The 17301-nt window shown below is 35.3% G+C and overlaps 3 protein-coding genes and 1 long non-coding RNA gene across 4 annotated transcripts in view; all 4 read left to right on the top strand.

Moving 5' to 3' along the window:
* The window catches only part of LOC135075259 (uncharacterized), a 173773-nt gene that overhangs the window by 95678 nt on the left and 60794 nt on the right, over nt 1-17301 (top strand). The gene's annotated exons all lie outside the window — the stretch shown is intronic.
* On the top strand, nt 9607-11767 carry LOC135075231 (uncharacterized). Its single transcript, XM_063969601.1, has 6 exons — nt 9607-9854; nt 9934-10122; nt 10239-10408; nt 10572-10743; nt 11041-11137; nt 11658-11767. Exons 2-6 carry the CDS (start codon nt 10041-10043, stop codon nt 11731-11733), a joined length of 597 nt encoding a protein of 198 aa, XP_063825671.1. The 5' UTR covers nt 9607-9854; nt 9934-10040; the 3' UTR covers nt 11734-11767.
* On the top strand, nt 13553-16564 carry LOC135075585 (uncharacterized). Its single transcript, XM_063970005.1, has 4 exons — nt 13553-13577; nt 15789-15869; nt 15946-16111; nt 16392-16564. The coding sequence occupies exons 2-4, from the start codon at nt 15789-15791 to the stop codon at nt 16553-16555; spliced, it is 411 nt and encodes a 136-aa protein (XP_063826075.1). The 5' UTR covers nt 13553-13577; the 3' UTR covers nt 16556-16564.
* On the top strand, nt 13591-15779 carry LOC135075583 (uncharacterized). The gene has a single exon (XM_063970004.1). The coding sequence runs from the start codon at nt 14738-14740 to the stop codon at nt 15611-15613; it is 876 nt and encodes a 291-aa protein (XP_063826074.1). The 5' UTR covers nt 13591-14737; the 3' UTR covers nt 15614-15779.

Below are 17301 nucleotides of genomic sequence, written 5' to 3'. Positions count from 1 at the left end.
TAATGAATGGCCCCTTACCGGCAAAATAATAACATTATAATAGGGGAATTATAAAACGATCGACTAAAAAATAACTTAGCGACTGATGATGGCATACTGTTTTAATAAATTGAGCGGTATGAATTTGAGTAAGCGAAAAATTAACTTAACTGACGACAAATATTGATTAATAATCAAATGCAGAACGAGCTTACAAAAAGTGGGATAAGTTTAATCCATTTTAGATATTAAAATTCTGTCCGTGCGATTACATTACTAAGTGAGCGACTAGAAATACAAAGAGGGCAACTTCAATATTAAGAATTTAAGATAGATTCGATTTTTTCCAATTGAAGTTATTTCCAACGAACAACTAAAAAGTTCACTTCCAGCAAAGTTTTGTAAGCTGCATTATTAATGATTATTGGTTACTGATATTCTATGTGAGGTCTTTATTCTGATATGTTTTCTAATGAAGTAACTTTATAAGAGAATTCCTCTGTCGCGATTTCTGTCTGTTGCTACCTATATGGTAGCCCAATAGTCATTAGAATCCTCAACGTTACCTGAGGCACCTAAATTGAGCTTGGACAATGGATTTTGGATCTAGCAATTCGGCTGAAATTAACAACACTACCACTGGAAGCAAAAATGATTCCCATTGGACAAAAAAGAAAACAAGGTCGGCTTGCTAAGTCCAAGCCAGCACTTATTTGCCAATGACGATGAGTATAATCAAAGAGCATAAAAGAGTAGTATAATAGTAGGGCTCCTCATGCCCTGCTCAATACATAAATGACAAGAGTTACGCAGTAGGGTTGTTCCTGGATATGACCAAAGCCTACGATAAAGTCTCCCATGAAATACTACTTTCAAAACTTTATGGAGTTGGTATTCGTGGTGATGCACATGAGTGGCTTCGGTCATACCTTAACAATAGACAACAATGTGTACAGATACAACACTACAACGAATCTTCTAGCGAAACGCAAACCATACGATCTAGACTAGTTACGACAAACTGGTCTATCCCACAGGGAAGCGTCCTAGGGTGCATCCTTTTTTTAATTTATATCAACGACTTGCCTAAAATATGCGATAATACTCTTAGTGTACTCTATGCTGATGATGTCTCCCTACTATTCGAAATACCAAATAGCTGCCCAATAAATACTTACAATAACATTATAACGGAAAAATATAATTTAATAAAACTCTGGCTCCAAAACCACAACTTAGAGATAAATAATAAAAAAACCAAAATAATTCAATTTAAACCACATCAAAAGAAAAAAGTAAATCTTAGCTCAGTAGCAGAAGCAATAAATATTGAAGAAATCAATGAATTCAGTCTCCTTGGCATAACTTTAGATACCCACCTAAATTGGAAAAACCATGTCGAAATAGTTAAATCCAAAATATCCCAATTTATTTATGCTCTAGGTGTCCTAAAAACAAACTCATCAAAAGAATCCGCCCTCACTGCATACTATGCCTACGCGTACGCGTGGCTGCGCTATGGCATCATCTTGTGGGGTCACAGTTGTGATGCTAAAGACCTGTTTCTAAGTCAAAAAAAATGTTTACGAATAATTGTTAATATAAAGCAGAGAGTCAGCTGTAAACCTCATTTCATTAGTGAGAAAGTACTTACTTTACCATCCATATACATTTTAGAAGCGGCAATGTTTATCAGAAAGCACACTTACCTATTTCAACAAGATCAAAATCCCCGACGAAAACACAAACTTCTCCTTCCAACTCCTAATTCAGAAATGTTCAGAAATAGTCCTGCTGCCTACCGTTGTATACAAATTTATAACAAGCTGCCTGATAATGTAAAAAATATACCTAAAGATCACATATTCAAAGATAAATTAAAGACATTTCTAATAAGTAAAAGTTTTTATAATGTTAAGGAATTCATGGAAGAAAAACATAGTATTTCATGTTAAGTTGATAAATAAATATTGTTTTAACTGTAATGTCTAACATTATAATATTTTAAGTTAATTGCAATTGTATTATATATTATAAAAGTTATAAGTAGGTAGACTTTAAGATTTATAAATTTAATTATTGTTAATAATATTTAATAACTGTTATTTTGTATTGCTGTGCCCAACCGGGTGTGCATTTGTATGTTAGTACCTAGTACCTAACAATATACAGTGTATTCATTATGTGCAATAAATAAATAAATAAATAAATAAATGCCTATCAATGTTCCATACAATTAATGATATTACTTTTTGTAGTTGATTGAAGTGACTTATTTTGTTTTGTTATTTCGATTTATGTAAATGCATATCCCACCAAAAACATCCTGTAAAAAACTAGCCAAGTCTCGATGGAGCTGCTTGTTTATCTCTAAAAAGTAATGAAATCTAGACAAAGTCGTGCCAAGTCTATGGTTCCTTACTGCGATTTCTTTATTATTATAGTTAATTTTGTGTGACTTGGCCGTTGAAGGGTGACAAAACCAGGTGCTCCATGACACCATTGCACCAATCTGTCGCCAGAACCGCTACCCACCCAGATAGCAAGCGAACTTGCTGCAAATATGATTTTTATTTGAAATTAGATTGTCACGTCAAATATGACAAATCAAGTTTGTGGCAATATTGCTGTAAGCTTTTTGATTAAGGTATGATGTTTCAAGGCTTTTTTAATTTTGAAGCAAGTTTGCATTTTGCGCTATGTTTCAAAGATGAAGTATCAAGTTTGTTTTTTGTTTGTTACAAACTTGCGTTATACTGTCATACGCATGCAGGAAATAATCAGTGTTGCCAGAAGGTTACTTTTGTAACCTTTTAGGTTACTTTTGAACTGCATTGGTTACTTTTAGGTTACACTAATGAAAAGGTTACTTTTAGGTGATTTTTCAGAAATTGTAGAATTAACTTTTACAGGTTATTCAGTAAAAATATTAATAGTGACAATTTAAAAATTATGTCATAAACTACATTTAAACATGAATTTGATTTATTATTTGTTAAAGACAATGAGTTTTAGCAAATGTTTTTTTGATAATAAAACGCAAATCCATGAAACGGTTTTATACGACCGGTCACTTTTCGGTCTTCATGGAATGGTCAAAATTTCGAATTTAGGTAAACATGAACCATCCATGAACAACCTTACACAATCGCTCCGCACCCCCCGCACCGTATGAAGGTAACTTTTTATTCAAAAAGGTTACATTTTTTTATATTTCTGGTAATTTCTGACAAGACCCGACTGGCAACACTGCAAATAATCACTAGTGGTCATACGCCAACGTCACTCGCCCGAAGCCATAAAAAAGAAAACAAAAACTTCCGGTTCCGGAAGAAAAAACAGCCAAGTGTTTTGCACTTTTGCAGCATACCTACTCTCTAATCAGAGCCCCGATTACGGTAACTTTTATAACGTCTACAATCCAGACGCGTTTCTGATTCTGCGATACGATTGGTCAAAACAGCTGACGTACGCTGTTGAACGACCAATCGTATCGCAGAATCGAGAAGCGTGTCTGGATTGTTGACGTTAAAAATTACCGTAATCGGGGCTCTGTGTTTTGCAGTGCACAAAATCAGTGGTAGAACGTAGAACCTACAAGTTTTTTTGTTTTGCACGGTGTTTTATTTAATAAACGCTTCTGTTGTGCGAATTGGACGCGTGACGTGCTGAAGATTAAAGGTTAGTTCATTTATTTTTACTTTTACAAACAGAATTAATGATAATATGTAGTTCATATCTATCCCTTAAACCTTATTTACCTACTTTCAAACCCAGGCAACGTGTTCCAAGTGTTCCTAACCCTAAATAGTTTCTGCATGTTCGATCCTGTTTAGTTATGCATATTACTCAATATCTATTTCTAATTATATTTCATAGCTTCATTCTTCAGATATTATTTACCAGGTAGTCCCTTTAAGCTACTAGGCGACTTCGCAAAATTTTTAGAGACTTTTATTCAGTCTAATTAAAAACAAAACACGTATGGTTTGTATTTTAATATAAAAAAGTATCTTATTTGACTACTTTATTTCTTCCCCTTCCCTACCGCCGTAACAGTCGTAACCGGTACTACAGCTCATTCCTTTTTGCGCGCGGCGACGAACGCACCTCTCAAAATATATATAAAAATAAGTGAAATAAGTGATTTTATTTTACAAAAGTTTTTGAAAATCAAAATGCCAAAACGTAGTGCTGAAGAACTAATCAAGCATTACGAAAAGAAAATTGCAAAAATAAGGAGAAAAGAAATTACGCCAAGTGTATGTGAAACCGATGACGACAGTTTTCTATCAGGTATGTGTACTAAACCAGTGTTTTCTCCTACCAAAACGCCTCACATGTAGGTGTAGACCCAGAGTTAATTCTCAAATGAGATTGACCGAGAGTCGCTGTTGTTTACAACAGCATTTACTTACTCAACCCAGAGCCAAGTATCTTTCGAGATCGGCCGAGAGTTGCCTAAATAAGTAAATTATGCATTTTAACAGACCCAAGAGTCAATTTTTTCCAAATTGACCGAGAGTCAAATCCTTGACTTACCTTTTAATAAAATTTATATACCTACCCACTAAAATACTTATTAGATATTTAAAATACAGACAACAGAATCAATATTTAGCAATATTTTCATGATCTAAATAAGGTAGTATATATACCTTCAACATAGTTAAAATAATTCAAATTGTAAGAATTTTAATTAAGTACTTACATAGTTTATTTCTACTTTTAGTTCCCGAGGAAAATTCACCTCCTCAAGCCGATAACACTGTTGAAATCCCCTACGAGGAAACCTTTGAAATCCTGCCAGAACAAAACCTGGAAGTACAAACTTCTTCAGAGCCTACACAAGAACTAACGAGTCTTGTTGAAAATGTCACTTCGGAGACAACAACGCCACCAGACTTGGATCCAGAGCTGCTAGCAGCATTGGGAGACCCGACTGATGACACCCCCGAATACGGGAGCGACATACACGAACGGCTGGCCAAATTATGGCAGCCTCTACTTAAAAAAGGCCTGGACAAAGAAGCAAAAGACAGGATTTACAAAGAATACACTACTCCCAATAACTGTAGACTGCTTCAAGCCCCGAAAATGAACCCCGAGATCATGGCGGCCGTGACAGACGCAAGGAAAACAAAAGATAAACGATGGGCCACAAATCAACAGCAAATAGGCTCTGCTATAACAGCCATAAATAGGGCCATGGAAAAATTAATGACAAGCGACGACAAAGCCTCAGCTATAAAACATCTAAGCAACAGTTGTCGAATGCTGTGTGATATGCACGCATTGTTCACGAAAATCAGAACTAGAGTTGTCTGCACAGGCCTAGATAAAACCACACTAAGTGTTATAAATAACACAGAACGAGACGAATTGCTCTTCGGGGCCAACCTGTCGGAAAAAATAAAGGTGGCAAAAACCCTTGAAAGACAAGGCAACCAAATGAAAAGACCTAATCAAAACCAAAGACAAACACAGCCTTCATCATCACGTCCATATTCGGAAAACTGGCAGGCCCCTCCTCGCTACCCATCAACCAGAGGACGAGGAGGATACAGGAAGCCCACGCCCAATGCTCGACGACAGTACGCGCAAACATCGATGATACCACCACCAGCTCCAGCTCTCCCAAGGGGTCCACGTCCTGCACACCAGACGCGCCCGAGGACACCACAACAATAACTCAGGTACATGCTGGCAGATTATCTCTTTTTTATGACAATTGGACACATATCACTTCCAATACCTATGTATTAGACTGTGTTAAAAATGGTTTACGTATACCGTTTTGTAAAGAAGTAATCCAATATAACATACCTCCATGTAATTTCTCACATGCTGAATATCAAGATTTAAATATCGCCTTAAACAAACTTATAGACTTAGGAGCTATTGAAAAATGTACACCTCGCACTGACCAATACTTGTCTAGCATATTTTTAACACCAAAACCTAATGGCGACAAACGTTTTATATTGAACTTGAAAAAATTTAACAAATTCGTCTCAAAGTCTCATTTTAAAATGGAAGACTATAGAACAGCATGTAAACTTATTCCAAAAAATGCTTACCTGGCAACAATAGACCTAAAAGAAGCCTACCTTTTGATCCCTATTAATCCCGAGGACCGAAAATACTTGCTTTTTCAGTGCAAAAACGCCTCTAATTCAATCACTGAAACATATGAATTTACTGCTATGCCTTATGGTCTATCAGTGGCACCCTGGGTGTTTACAAAACTTATGAAAGAAGTTATTTCTCATCTCAGAAATCTCGGCTTTAAATCAGTGATTTACCTAGACGATATTTTATGCATTGGAGATAACTTTATCGATTGTAAAAATAACGTTAATGAGACTTTGAGACTCCTGCGATCCTTAGGTTTCGTAATAAACTTTGAAAAAAGCTCTCTGCAGCCAAATCACATTTGTCGCTTTTTAGGTTTTGTTTTCAATACCAAATCATTACAAATTACACTACCCGAACAAAAACGAAACAATATTGCTCAGTTGGTTAAAAAATTCACAACTCTTTCCAAATGCTCGATACGAGAATTTGCACAATTAATTGGGGTATTAGTTGCAGCCTGCCCAGCCGTAAAGTACGGCTGGGTATACACAAAGATATTGGAAAGGCAAAAGTACTTAGCCTTACTTAAAAATGATAATTACGAAACAAACATCATACTCCCTAGTGTCATACTAGAAGATCTTAAATGGTGGTTAAATAACATCTTCAAAACCTCCAACCCCATGCGATTTTCAAACTTCGAACTCGAAATTTATACAGACGCCTCTAGTAGGTACAGGGTGGGGAGCAACGTGCGGAAACAAACGAGCTCATGGAGCTTGGAAAGCTGATGAACAACAACACCATATTAATTATAAAGAACTGCTAGCCGTCTTTTTAGGATTAAAGGTATTTGCTAACCAAATAACCAACAGCGCAATATTGTTACGTGTAGACAATACAACAGCCATAAGTTATGTAAACCGCATGGGAGGCATTCAGTTTCCCCATTTAAATAATCTATCTCGTCTTATTTGGCAATGGTGCGAGAAACGAAATATCTGGTTATTCACGTCTTATGTTAATACCAAAGAGAATAAAGCCGACCCTGCATCTAGAATTATAAATCCTGACACCGAATGGCAGTTATCCGACGCAAGCTATAAAACCATCGTTGAAAAGTTGGGTCAACCCGACCTAGACCTATTCGCTTCTCGCACAAATACCAAATGCACTAAATTCGTATCATGGAAACAAGACCCAGACGCAATCGCAGTAGATGCATTCACCCTAAACTGGCAAGACATTAATTTTTATGCATTCCCTCCCTTTTCACTTATCTTAAAATGTTTAAGAAAAATCGTGGATGACAATGCAAACGGCATACTAGTATTTCCAATATGGCCTTCGCAGCCGTGGTTTCCATTTCTGCAGAGCCTCGTAGCCTCTAAAATAATATATTTAGGCCCACATAAAGAACTTTTGCAATCTCCTTTCAGAGAACACCATCCATTGCACGAGACTCTTACCCTGGGTGCCGCGAGGCTCTGCAAGAAGCATTCATACGGCGAAAAACACCACTAGAAGCCATAACCTTAATGTTAGCCTCGCTGTCTGACAGCACTTTAAAGCAATATAACGTTTGCTATAAACTATGGTGGCATTTCTGCGAATCTAACAAACTAGATACCTACGAACCGACAAAATCTCATATCCTAGGTTTTTTAACTGAACAATTTAATAAAGGTTGCTCGCATGCATCTTTAAATAGTCATCGATCAGCACTGTCCTTATTATTAGGTAATAGTATTGGCAACGATGAATGCGTTAAACGATTACTTAAAGGAGCATTCAAACTAAGGCCTAGCTTACCCAAATATACCTATACATGGGACCCACAATTAGTCCTAAATCACCTTTCAAAATTATACCCCAATACTGAATTAACGCTGGAAAACATAACTAAAAAGCTAGCAGCACTATTGGCAATTTGTACAGCTCAAAGAGTACAAACGATCTCACTAATAAAACTAAGTAATATAACTATTAATGATGACATTATTAGAATTATAATCACGGACATCATTAAAACATCAAGGCCGGGCCACGAACAACCTATATTAAATTTGCCTTACTTTCATGAAAATATCAAAATTTGCCCAGCTACTACCCTAAAGGATTACATTCTTTTAACGCGACATATTAGAGAAGATAATTCCGGTAAACTATTATTGACATTTAAACCACCACATAGACCAGCAACCACACAAACAATTAGCCGCTGGGTCAAACAAGTGCTGGCAGATAGCGGGATAGACATAAGCATTTTCACTGCACATAGCACGAGGCACGCAGCCACATCTGCTGCGAGTCGCGCGGGATCTAACATAGAAACAATTAGAAAAGCCGCAGGCTGGTCTAACACTTCAAGTACCTTCGCTCGATTTTATCATAGAAATATACAAGATGATGGCCTGTTTGCAAAATCTGTATGTTTACCTACCTAAAAGGTAGATGATTTACGATTCCAATTACTGATTAACAAATTGTTATTATGAATAATGAATAATTACTATGTAATTTAAATTCTAATTTATATTGTAATAACACAAAGTAGGTATGTGTTTTAACCAATAAATAATTATGTTAAGATGACATCCATGTATAAAATGATATATGTATTTGATAATTAACCTTACTGATAATAAGAAACAATGTGTTCATTAGAATTAAGTATTGATAATGAATTAAGTATAAATTAATTATACATTATTTTTTTATTTGCAAAACCCTTTACTCTAAATATCTACCTGGTAAATAATATCTGAAGAATGAAGCTATGAAATATAATTGATGATTAAACGAACTTCGAGTGAAGTTCGATCATAATTATATGAATAGCTTCATTCGAAGATATTATCACCCACCCCCCCCATATACCCACTGAAAAGGTTTTGCAAAAACTCTGAAAGAATGAGCTGTAGTACCGGTTACGACTGTTACGGCGGTAGGGAAGGGGAAGAAATAAAGTAGTCAAATAAGATACTTTTTTATATTAAAATACAAACCATACGTGTTTTGTTTTTAATTAGACTGAATAAAAGTCTCTAAAAATTTTGCGAAGTCGCCTAGTAGCTTAAAGGGACTACCTGGTAAATAATATCTTCGAATGAAGCTATTCATATAATTATGATCGAACTTCACTCGAAGTTCGTTTAATCATCAATTATCTATGTGTAACAGACAGGTGTTATTGTAAGTTGTAAATGTACATCGTGGACCCTGTCTTGCACTGCAATTGGAAAATAATACATAAATAGAACGTCTAAAATTAACAAATATCCTCAAATAAAATAAATTAATTGCTGTACAGTGACTGACATTGATGGAAAAGTCATAGTTTTTCCTTTCAATAATTATCATGTTGCTATGAAAACGCTACACTCATAGCACTTCAAAATTGTAAATGTAAATATAAAATACCCCCTAAACATCCTATCCACCTTATCAAGTACTTTTATCCTACCTCGTTTAATTCTTAAAATTGTTAGTTATGTCTTAGCAAAGGTAACATAAATTTCCTCCTACATACCTATCTATTATATTATATAATATAATTATAATTAATAGTGTTATTTGGTTTCAGACTTTGCATAATGGAATCAAAAAAATTTTTTTTGGTTACATTTTTAGATGAAGATGATGCTCCTGGCATAGTTTCATCAAAGTGGTTAAGATACCAACACTTGTTATTACCCTAATGTATGCACTGAAGAAATCAAAAACAAACTTGAAGAAGATGCCTGCACCTGAAGCAACATGGTCACAATATCAAATAAAAATACTTAAAAGTTATGGTAAAATAATTTTCTTTATTTTTGTATTGCTAAGTTATAACTAGATTTTACTATTGTGAGACTTTTTTATTTATTTCAGAAACTTATGGCGAAGCACGATTACATTTAAAAAAAGCAGAAGAAACCTGAAATTTGGACTCAGACGAAGCAGAAAATGATGTTACAAATGAAGTGACAGTGGACATAATGTCTGCTGTAAATTACCCAGTCACCTCCGGTTCTAAAGAGGCCAAGCAAACACAACTCAAAGCTGTTAACTGCCAATCAGGTAACAGGTTTTTATAACATGCAATGAGCTTCTCTCGTCAAAGATGCAATGCGACAAAATTTCATATTTTCACTTGTTTTAGTTATGACTTTTCCATGTTTTTTTATTTGTTACAGAGTGCATTACAAACAAGCAATATGCTATACAGCAGAGTCATATGATTCAGATTGTGTCAGACCTAGCTAACCAAATGGCTGAAATCAATAGAAAATTGGATTTACCGTTAGCTAGGTCCGAAGAAACATTTTCACCAACAGATGACAATGCAGGTCTTTCAGAACTTTTGGCAAGTCTACCAGTAAAAGATATTGCAAGTTTTAATAATTTCGATGACCATTTAAAAATAAACAAGAATACAGGCAATAGTATGTATAAATTAAATACTTAAACACAGGGCAAATTTTATTATTCTATGAAAACATTCTAATGCTACTTTAATTAAATTTCAGATGTCATTTTTGTCTGGTATTGGCGGCAGAAATGTAAGAAGCCTTACGACTAATATGTTGAGACGAATAATTCTAAATGATGTAGCCGAGTTGCATTCGTTAACTGGGAAACAGATGAAAAATTCGAATAAAAAGTCATTTATGAGTACAGAAACCTATAAATTAATCTTTCGTAAGTACCTTTATTTTATTACAAACTTATACAGGGTGTAAATGAATTCATAGGCAACCTTGCAGGGGGTGGCTCAGACCATCATTATGAACTTTTCCTATGACCAATTTTTCCTGTTTTCATACAAAAACTGATCACGAAAATAAAGTTGTTCATAATGATGGTCTGAGCTTCCCCCTGCAAGGTTGCCAATGAATTCATTTAGATACACCTGTATATCTCTCAATATACCTACTACTATTATTTTCTGAATCATTCGTGTTTGTTAGTGTTAATTATTTCTATTTTATTTTTCAGAAATATGTAGAAAAATCAACGAAGATGTAACTGAAGACAGTCTAAAAGAAATTATAAGTGATTGGCTAAATCAAGCTAAAGTTAGACTTTCAAAAAGGTAAGATTTAATTTATTTACATTAGATGTATTTTATTTTACACTAGCGACCCGCCCCGGCTTCACACGGGTACATGTATTATACATATGTATAAAACAAAGTTGCTGTCGCTGTCTGTTCCTATATACATATGCTTAAATCTTTAAAACTATGCAACGGATTTTGATGCGGTTTTCAACAATAGTTAGAGGGATTTATGAGAAAGGTTATATAATAGAACCCCATACGAATCCGGGGCGGGTCGCTAGTTATACATATATTACATTATTATTACACAAGGGACAGACAGACAGCGACTTTCTTTTATACTATGTACCTAGTGATTTACAAATTTTAGATGTGCTCCTTTCAGAATTTTAACTAATAACCCCTTACCCTTATAGTAGTTTTTAAGGATTACTATAAATATATTTATTTCAGACATAGTTCATAATTTTGTTAGTAGTACAGAAACTTATACAATTAAATGTAAAATAATGTCTTAACCTGTGGTAAATATACTTGTTTCTTTTTGTTTCAGAGCAGAAACACAAAATAAAGAAAAAACCAATAGCGGCGACCATGAAACCGATTTTTTCTCATTTAAAGTAAGATAAGATAAAAGTATAAATAATAAAAAAATATATGTTATGTTTGTTGTTTTATTTAATGTCAAACATGCATATTCATTGCAAGTTTGTTAAGGCAAACTTACATATTATTTATAGAAGCAGACATAATGCAAGTTTGTTAAGGCAAACTTACATATAATTTATAGAAGCAGACATAATGCAAGTTTGTTAAGGCAAACTTGCATATACTTTATAGAAACACATTAATGCAAGTTTGTCGCTCGGAAACTAGAAAGTTTGATTTAAACTTGCCTCAAGTTTATATACTTGCCATGGCAAATTTGAAACAAAGCTTCATTTTTGATACATCAAACTTACTGCAAGTCAGATTCAAGTTTAAATTGTTATCTGGGCATTGACGATGGAAAATTGCCACTTGGAAAACGTTGATTCAACAATAACCAGTCAATTGTAGGTTTAGTAAAGCTGCGTATTTATAATACCTATATGTATGATTATCTTAATAAAGATTGTTCAACGGCCAAGTCACACAACATTAACTATAATAATAAAGAAATCGCAGTAAGGAACCATAGACTTGGCACGACTTTGTCTAGATTTCATTACTTTTTAGAGATAAACAAGCAGCTCCATCGAGACTTGGCTAGTTTTTTACAGGATGTTTTTGGTGGGATTTCACTTCTTTTTGTAGAACGTGGCAAAATTATTTAACGTCGTGGTTTTATCGACATTTTTTACGATATTAAACACAAATAAACTCAACGACCTTTAAAATGGTAAAACGAATCAGAATTGTTTTAATAAGATAACCTTAGCGAACGTTACAATATAATAAACGAAATCAACGAAATGCAAATTACACAACATTCAACTTAATCGACGACTTTCTCTAGAAAGGAAAAAAATCTGGACACCGCTTGCTAGTGCTAGCGCCATCTAGCGGTGAGCGATACAGGCGAACACCACGGTGCCGGTGTAGTATTGATTATGAATGTGGTGTTACTCCAGATCTTCGATTTTCCTAGTTTTTATAGTTTTCCCTTTATGTGGCCATTAAATCCTAACTCTGTACCAAATTTCAGCTCTCTGAGTTAATGGGAAGTACTAGTTATATTTTGATGATCATCAGTGAGTGAGTGAGTGAGTGAGTGTCGTAAATGCGAAACTTCGCTTTCGCTTAACTTCGGAACTAAATGACCTACAGACTTGAAATGTTAGATTTTAAGTATGTGATTATAGCTTACTAGATGACGAAAATTTCTGTGTTCTGGTCTTATCCAGAGGTTCTCAAATAGGGGCCTGAAAATACGGCGAAATGGTTCCAGTAAAGGATGGTACGGCAGTGTTTGCTTCGCGCTCGACTTGGCGGGGGCACTGCCGTGCCCCCAGATTATTATTACTTGTTTCATTTCATTACCTACCCTTAAATTTTAATAATTACTTGGCTAATATAATAGTGTTTCTTCAAATATCATTTTTAATGTGAGCTCATAATACTTTGTTCATTATAGTATTTTTCAGTGGTTTTTGTATTTGAAACACTTCATTTAAGATAAAATGCCGCTCAGTATAAAAAAAAACATTTGCCAAATATTGAAAATAATGCAGGACGTAACGTTGGCGCTCAAACAAATATTAGGTCGCTCAAATATTAAGAAGCATCTCATTGTGTATTTTCCTACCTCAAATTAATGTTTGTTAGTTGCTGTTCTGTTGATTTCTCATCTTTCGCAGTCAGTCGCTCACTTAGTAATACTAAATTAATTATTTTTGACACTTAAAAAGTTAAAACTTTAATTTACAGTCACTCGTTTTAATACTACCCATTATAATATAATATGCATCTCGGATCACGTGCTGCTTATCAGGTAAGCAAAGCAATGAACATTAATAATAATTAAGTGTCTTAGAAAGATGCTCTGTAAACATGTAGGCACCTTGATCCTGAATAAGTAGACTTATTTTCAATTTGCAGTGCCACAGCTACCGATCTTAGAACTCTAGTTTAGTCTCGACGACCTTTCACCTTTCACATGGCTAACTTTATGAGGCTCGACTTACTCTATGCTGATATCCATTGGCGTATAAACTACCTACGACCCGCGGGTCATATCCGGCCCGCCACTGCCATCAATCCGGCCCGCGACAGCTTAAGACTATGCTTATTTTTGCTTAGGCTTCCCAAGCTTCCAAGGCTTCAGTTTGGAGACTCCTGAGCTAGAGTAAGCCTAAGCGCAGACCATCGATTTTTCGTCGGCCGGTAGTTAAGTCGGGCAGTTGATCAGTATGGGCATGTATGGAAGTGCGCACACTTTGATTTGGCCGATTCTTCATACAATTTAAAATAGGGCACAACTATCGGCCAACTAAAAATCGATGGTCTGCGCCTAGTCTAAGGGCACAAGACCATTCTGGGCTCTGGGATGGGCCGTGCCCATTTTATTATTTTGATCTTTTAAAAGATACATTTTCAAAAAGAAACTTATTCTGAATTGAGATTTTTAGCTTTAAGTAGAAGATTGCTCATCTTAAAGCTACAATCTCAATCAAGGCCGGGCAGTAATCGTGTCTTTAGTACACAATTTACTTATTAAATATGTTATGGTGATGGCGCACAAAAGCTTGCCTGCCTGCCTATCATTGTTAACATTACATTGACTGGGTAGGTATTAAATTTCATCATGCATTTTATTTGTACATACAGTCAACAGCATATGACTCTAATTTTTTGTTTTAAAATAGCACCTATTTACATCCTACATAAAATCCCATAGTTTACTTTACTGTCGTCTGTTCGTTACAACAACCTTCGTAGTAAAAACTAAACAGACAGACAACGGACTTATCGCTTCGATCATCACGCAGTGAAATTTAATTTAGTAAAAGGTCACTTCCACTAAATTAAAAATGTGTAGGTACTTTGTTGTGGACACATTAAGCTATTAAGTTGTTTCATCAATTTTCGCGAGTACTTCATCGGTAACATTAGTTGAAGAGCTTTCGACACAGTTGGACATTTATTTTTACAATGATAAAAGTAAATATGAGAGAGCGTACAGCTAATGATCGCTTTTCGATAAAAAATCCTTTAAGTTGTTTGTTGTATTTATTTTCCTTAAGTACTAATTCTCGTCGAGAATTAAACTCTAATTCACACCTTTCTGTAATAAAAATAGTTATAACAGGCGTCTTGTTTTGTGTGTTGACAGTGTTAAGTATATACTACAGAATTAACAAGGTGTACAGTGATTTAACCGTATCGGTCAGACTGACAGATTTAGTACAAGCAATATACGATTACTTTCAATTTAACGTGGACTTATACTTCGTGTATAAATATGGCAGACGTTATTACCAAGAATACTATAAACAGTATACTACCATCGACCAAGTTTTAGGCGAGTGCAGCTGTAGCCCTATTAGAGCAAAAATTAACAAATTAGTTTTTTTGTTTGCTTCGTTTTGGGTGGCCGTTTCGGCCGTGGATTGTTTTGTATGGGTTTCAACATACGGGTGGATGATCCCTTTTGCTTTTTCATTGACGTACATATATCTTCTTCTAAAAATTCTCACTAATTTAGATTTTACTTACCAAACTATGCACATTGAAGTTCGCTTGGGAATCATGCGGAATTTGATATTAACTCAATACCTTGACTGCGATTCATTGTCTGGGGCGACATCCGACCCAGTCGAAAACAAAAATTGGTTTTATTGCAACTCTTCATCATTCAAACGTCGAGAATTTCCGAAGAACAGTCACTCTGGAATACAATGGCTCAGCAGATGTTACTTGCTGTTGATAGAACAAAGCAGGTTCATAAATCAAAAGTTCGGATTCAGGGTAAGGAATCATAAGATCAAAGGCTTCTTTTGTTCTGAATATTGCTCACCAATTTCGTGACACTTCTCAACAACTATAATAATTCAGCCGATTGTGAGCGAATGAGTGGACGTCCTTTGTCGCGTGCGAAGCCTACGAGGATGTTGTGTCACAGTCTAACACTAATAAATTTCTTTTAAAACTCTTCTAGTACCTACTAGCTATTTTCAATCTAAGTTAAACATATGAATTTCAGATGTTACTGAATAGCCTGAGTCTTTTGATTGACATGGTACGGTTCGCGAACCTTGCCATCCGAATCGCAGTCGGATCTGAGGTGAGAAGATTTCCATACGTTCATTTTATTATGTAACTTAATATTACGTTTAGTAATTCTCGTAACCCTTCCTCAGTATGTCGTAAATTATTTGGCAATTGTGGCTGCAGTATCCACTATATTCCGGCTGATATTATGCGCTGCCATTCTGACAAACTTGGTTCACCACTGCGAGATGGTTTACCGGCAAAACAATAAGATTATCTGCATCTCTGATTACATGCTCATCTTCAAAAACCCTGGTAAGCAAAGCAACGAGCATTTGACTACTTAATTTGATCGAACTAGCATTGCTAAACTTAGTGGCAGTAGGCAGGGCACATAGCTCGTAGAGCTGATGGCCGTTGGGACAGAAAAGATTTCAAGTGGCGACCACCGGAAGACGTAGAGTAGGCACTTTACAGGGAATTGACAGCGGAGGGCCAAGAAATTCTTGGGGGAGGCCTTTGTCCAGCAGTGGGCGTTATAACGAACGAATCCATCGTAAAATGTTTAATTTATATTAATTATCTTTTTTTGCAGAGCCAAAGCTGCGAGAAGCTATTACCGAGCTTAAAACTCTGATCCAGTCGCGACCCATCACCTTTCACATGGCTAACTTTATTAGGCTGGACTACGCTATGCTGATGTCTACTGCTTCTGTAGTCGTAACCTATACGATTATATTATTGCAAAGTCTTAATTAAAAGCTTAAATAAATACCTACTCGTTTGTTTGTTTATAAAAGTTAGGTAAACCCGAAATAAAAAAGTATAGATGACCCCAAAAATTTTAGTTTGCTGTTATCAGATAAATGGAGATCTTTGAAAGTTCAAATAGCAAGTTTTGATTACTAACAGACATATAAGAACAGTAGAAGCTAAATAATAGCTCATAAGCAGCTATAATTAACACTATCGCGCTTCCAAGCTCTTCCCATCAGACATGAAGTTTCCCCAAACTGCGAGCAGACATTCATTGGTTCAGACTAAATATAGAACACCAAAAACATAGCAATAACCTTGGACAGAGTCCCACTTTTTTGGGGCATCGATTCAGTGACTGCGTAAGCCATAGTACGCGTACGTGTAGTTCAGTGAGGCTTGCTGAACATCGTAGTACTAAACATGAATGAGAATGTGTTGTGTCACGTTGTGTGTTTATTAACCTTATTAAAAAAAACATGAAACATCTCGTAAATCTCTAATTCTCAGTGGATTTCCCGACGTGAGCAATTTGATGTTTTATAGAACTGTTTTTCGTCTGTGAAACTTTACAAACATGAAACGCCATCAAAAACCCAATTCGTCTAGAAATGACTGTCATCAAATAATTATACAAATTAAAACAACACCTATCACAATTTCTACTATCTAATCTAGTAATGTGTTTTATTAGACCTAGTTTACCAAATATTAGTAGACCGTAGGTACCTACCTATGTTATACCTTTA

This window comes from Ostrinia nubilalis, chromosome 10, assembly GCF_963855985.1.
Source record: "Ostrinia nubilalis chromosome 10, ilOstNubi1.1, whole genome shotgun sequence".
Classification (NCBI taxonomy): domain Eukaryota; kingdom Metazoa; phylum Arthropoda; class Insecta; order Lepidoptera; family Crambidae; genus Ostrinia; species Ostrinia nubilalis.
Note: the sequence above shows the minus strand (reverse complement) of the source record. Positions and strands in the feature narration are given on the sequence as shown.

Coding starts and splice junctions, on each gene's coding strand:
- LOC135075583 (XM_063970004.1), top strand. CDS start 14,738: ATGATAAAAGTAAATATGAGAGAGCGTACAGCTAATGATCGCTTTTCG.
- LOC135075231 (XM_063969601.1), top strand. CDS start 10,041: ATGTCTGCTGTAAATTACCCAGTCACCTCCGGTTCTAAAGAGGCCAAG. Junction 10,409..10,571: donor CAGGTCTTTCAGAACTTTTG/GCAAGTCTACCA, acceptor ATTAAATTTCAG/ATGTCATTTTTGTCTGGTAT. Junction 10,744..11,040: donor AACCTATAAATTAATCTTTC/GTAAGTACCTTT, acceptor TTTATTTTTCAG/AAATATGTAGAAAAATCAAC.
- LOC135075585 (XM_063970005.1), top strand. CDS start 15,789: ATGTTACTGAATAGCCTGAGTCTTTTGATTGACATGGTACGGTTCGCG. Junction 15,870..15,945: donor GAATCGCAGTCGGATCTGAG/GTGAGAAGATTT, acceptor ACCCTTCCTCAG/TATGTCGTAAATTATTTGGC. Junction 16,112..16,391: donor GCTCATCTTCAAAAACCCTG/GTAAGCAAAGCA, acceptor CTTTTTTTGCAG/AGCCAAAGCTGCGAGAAGCT.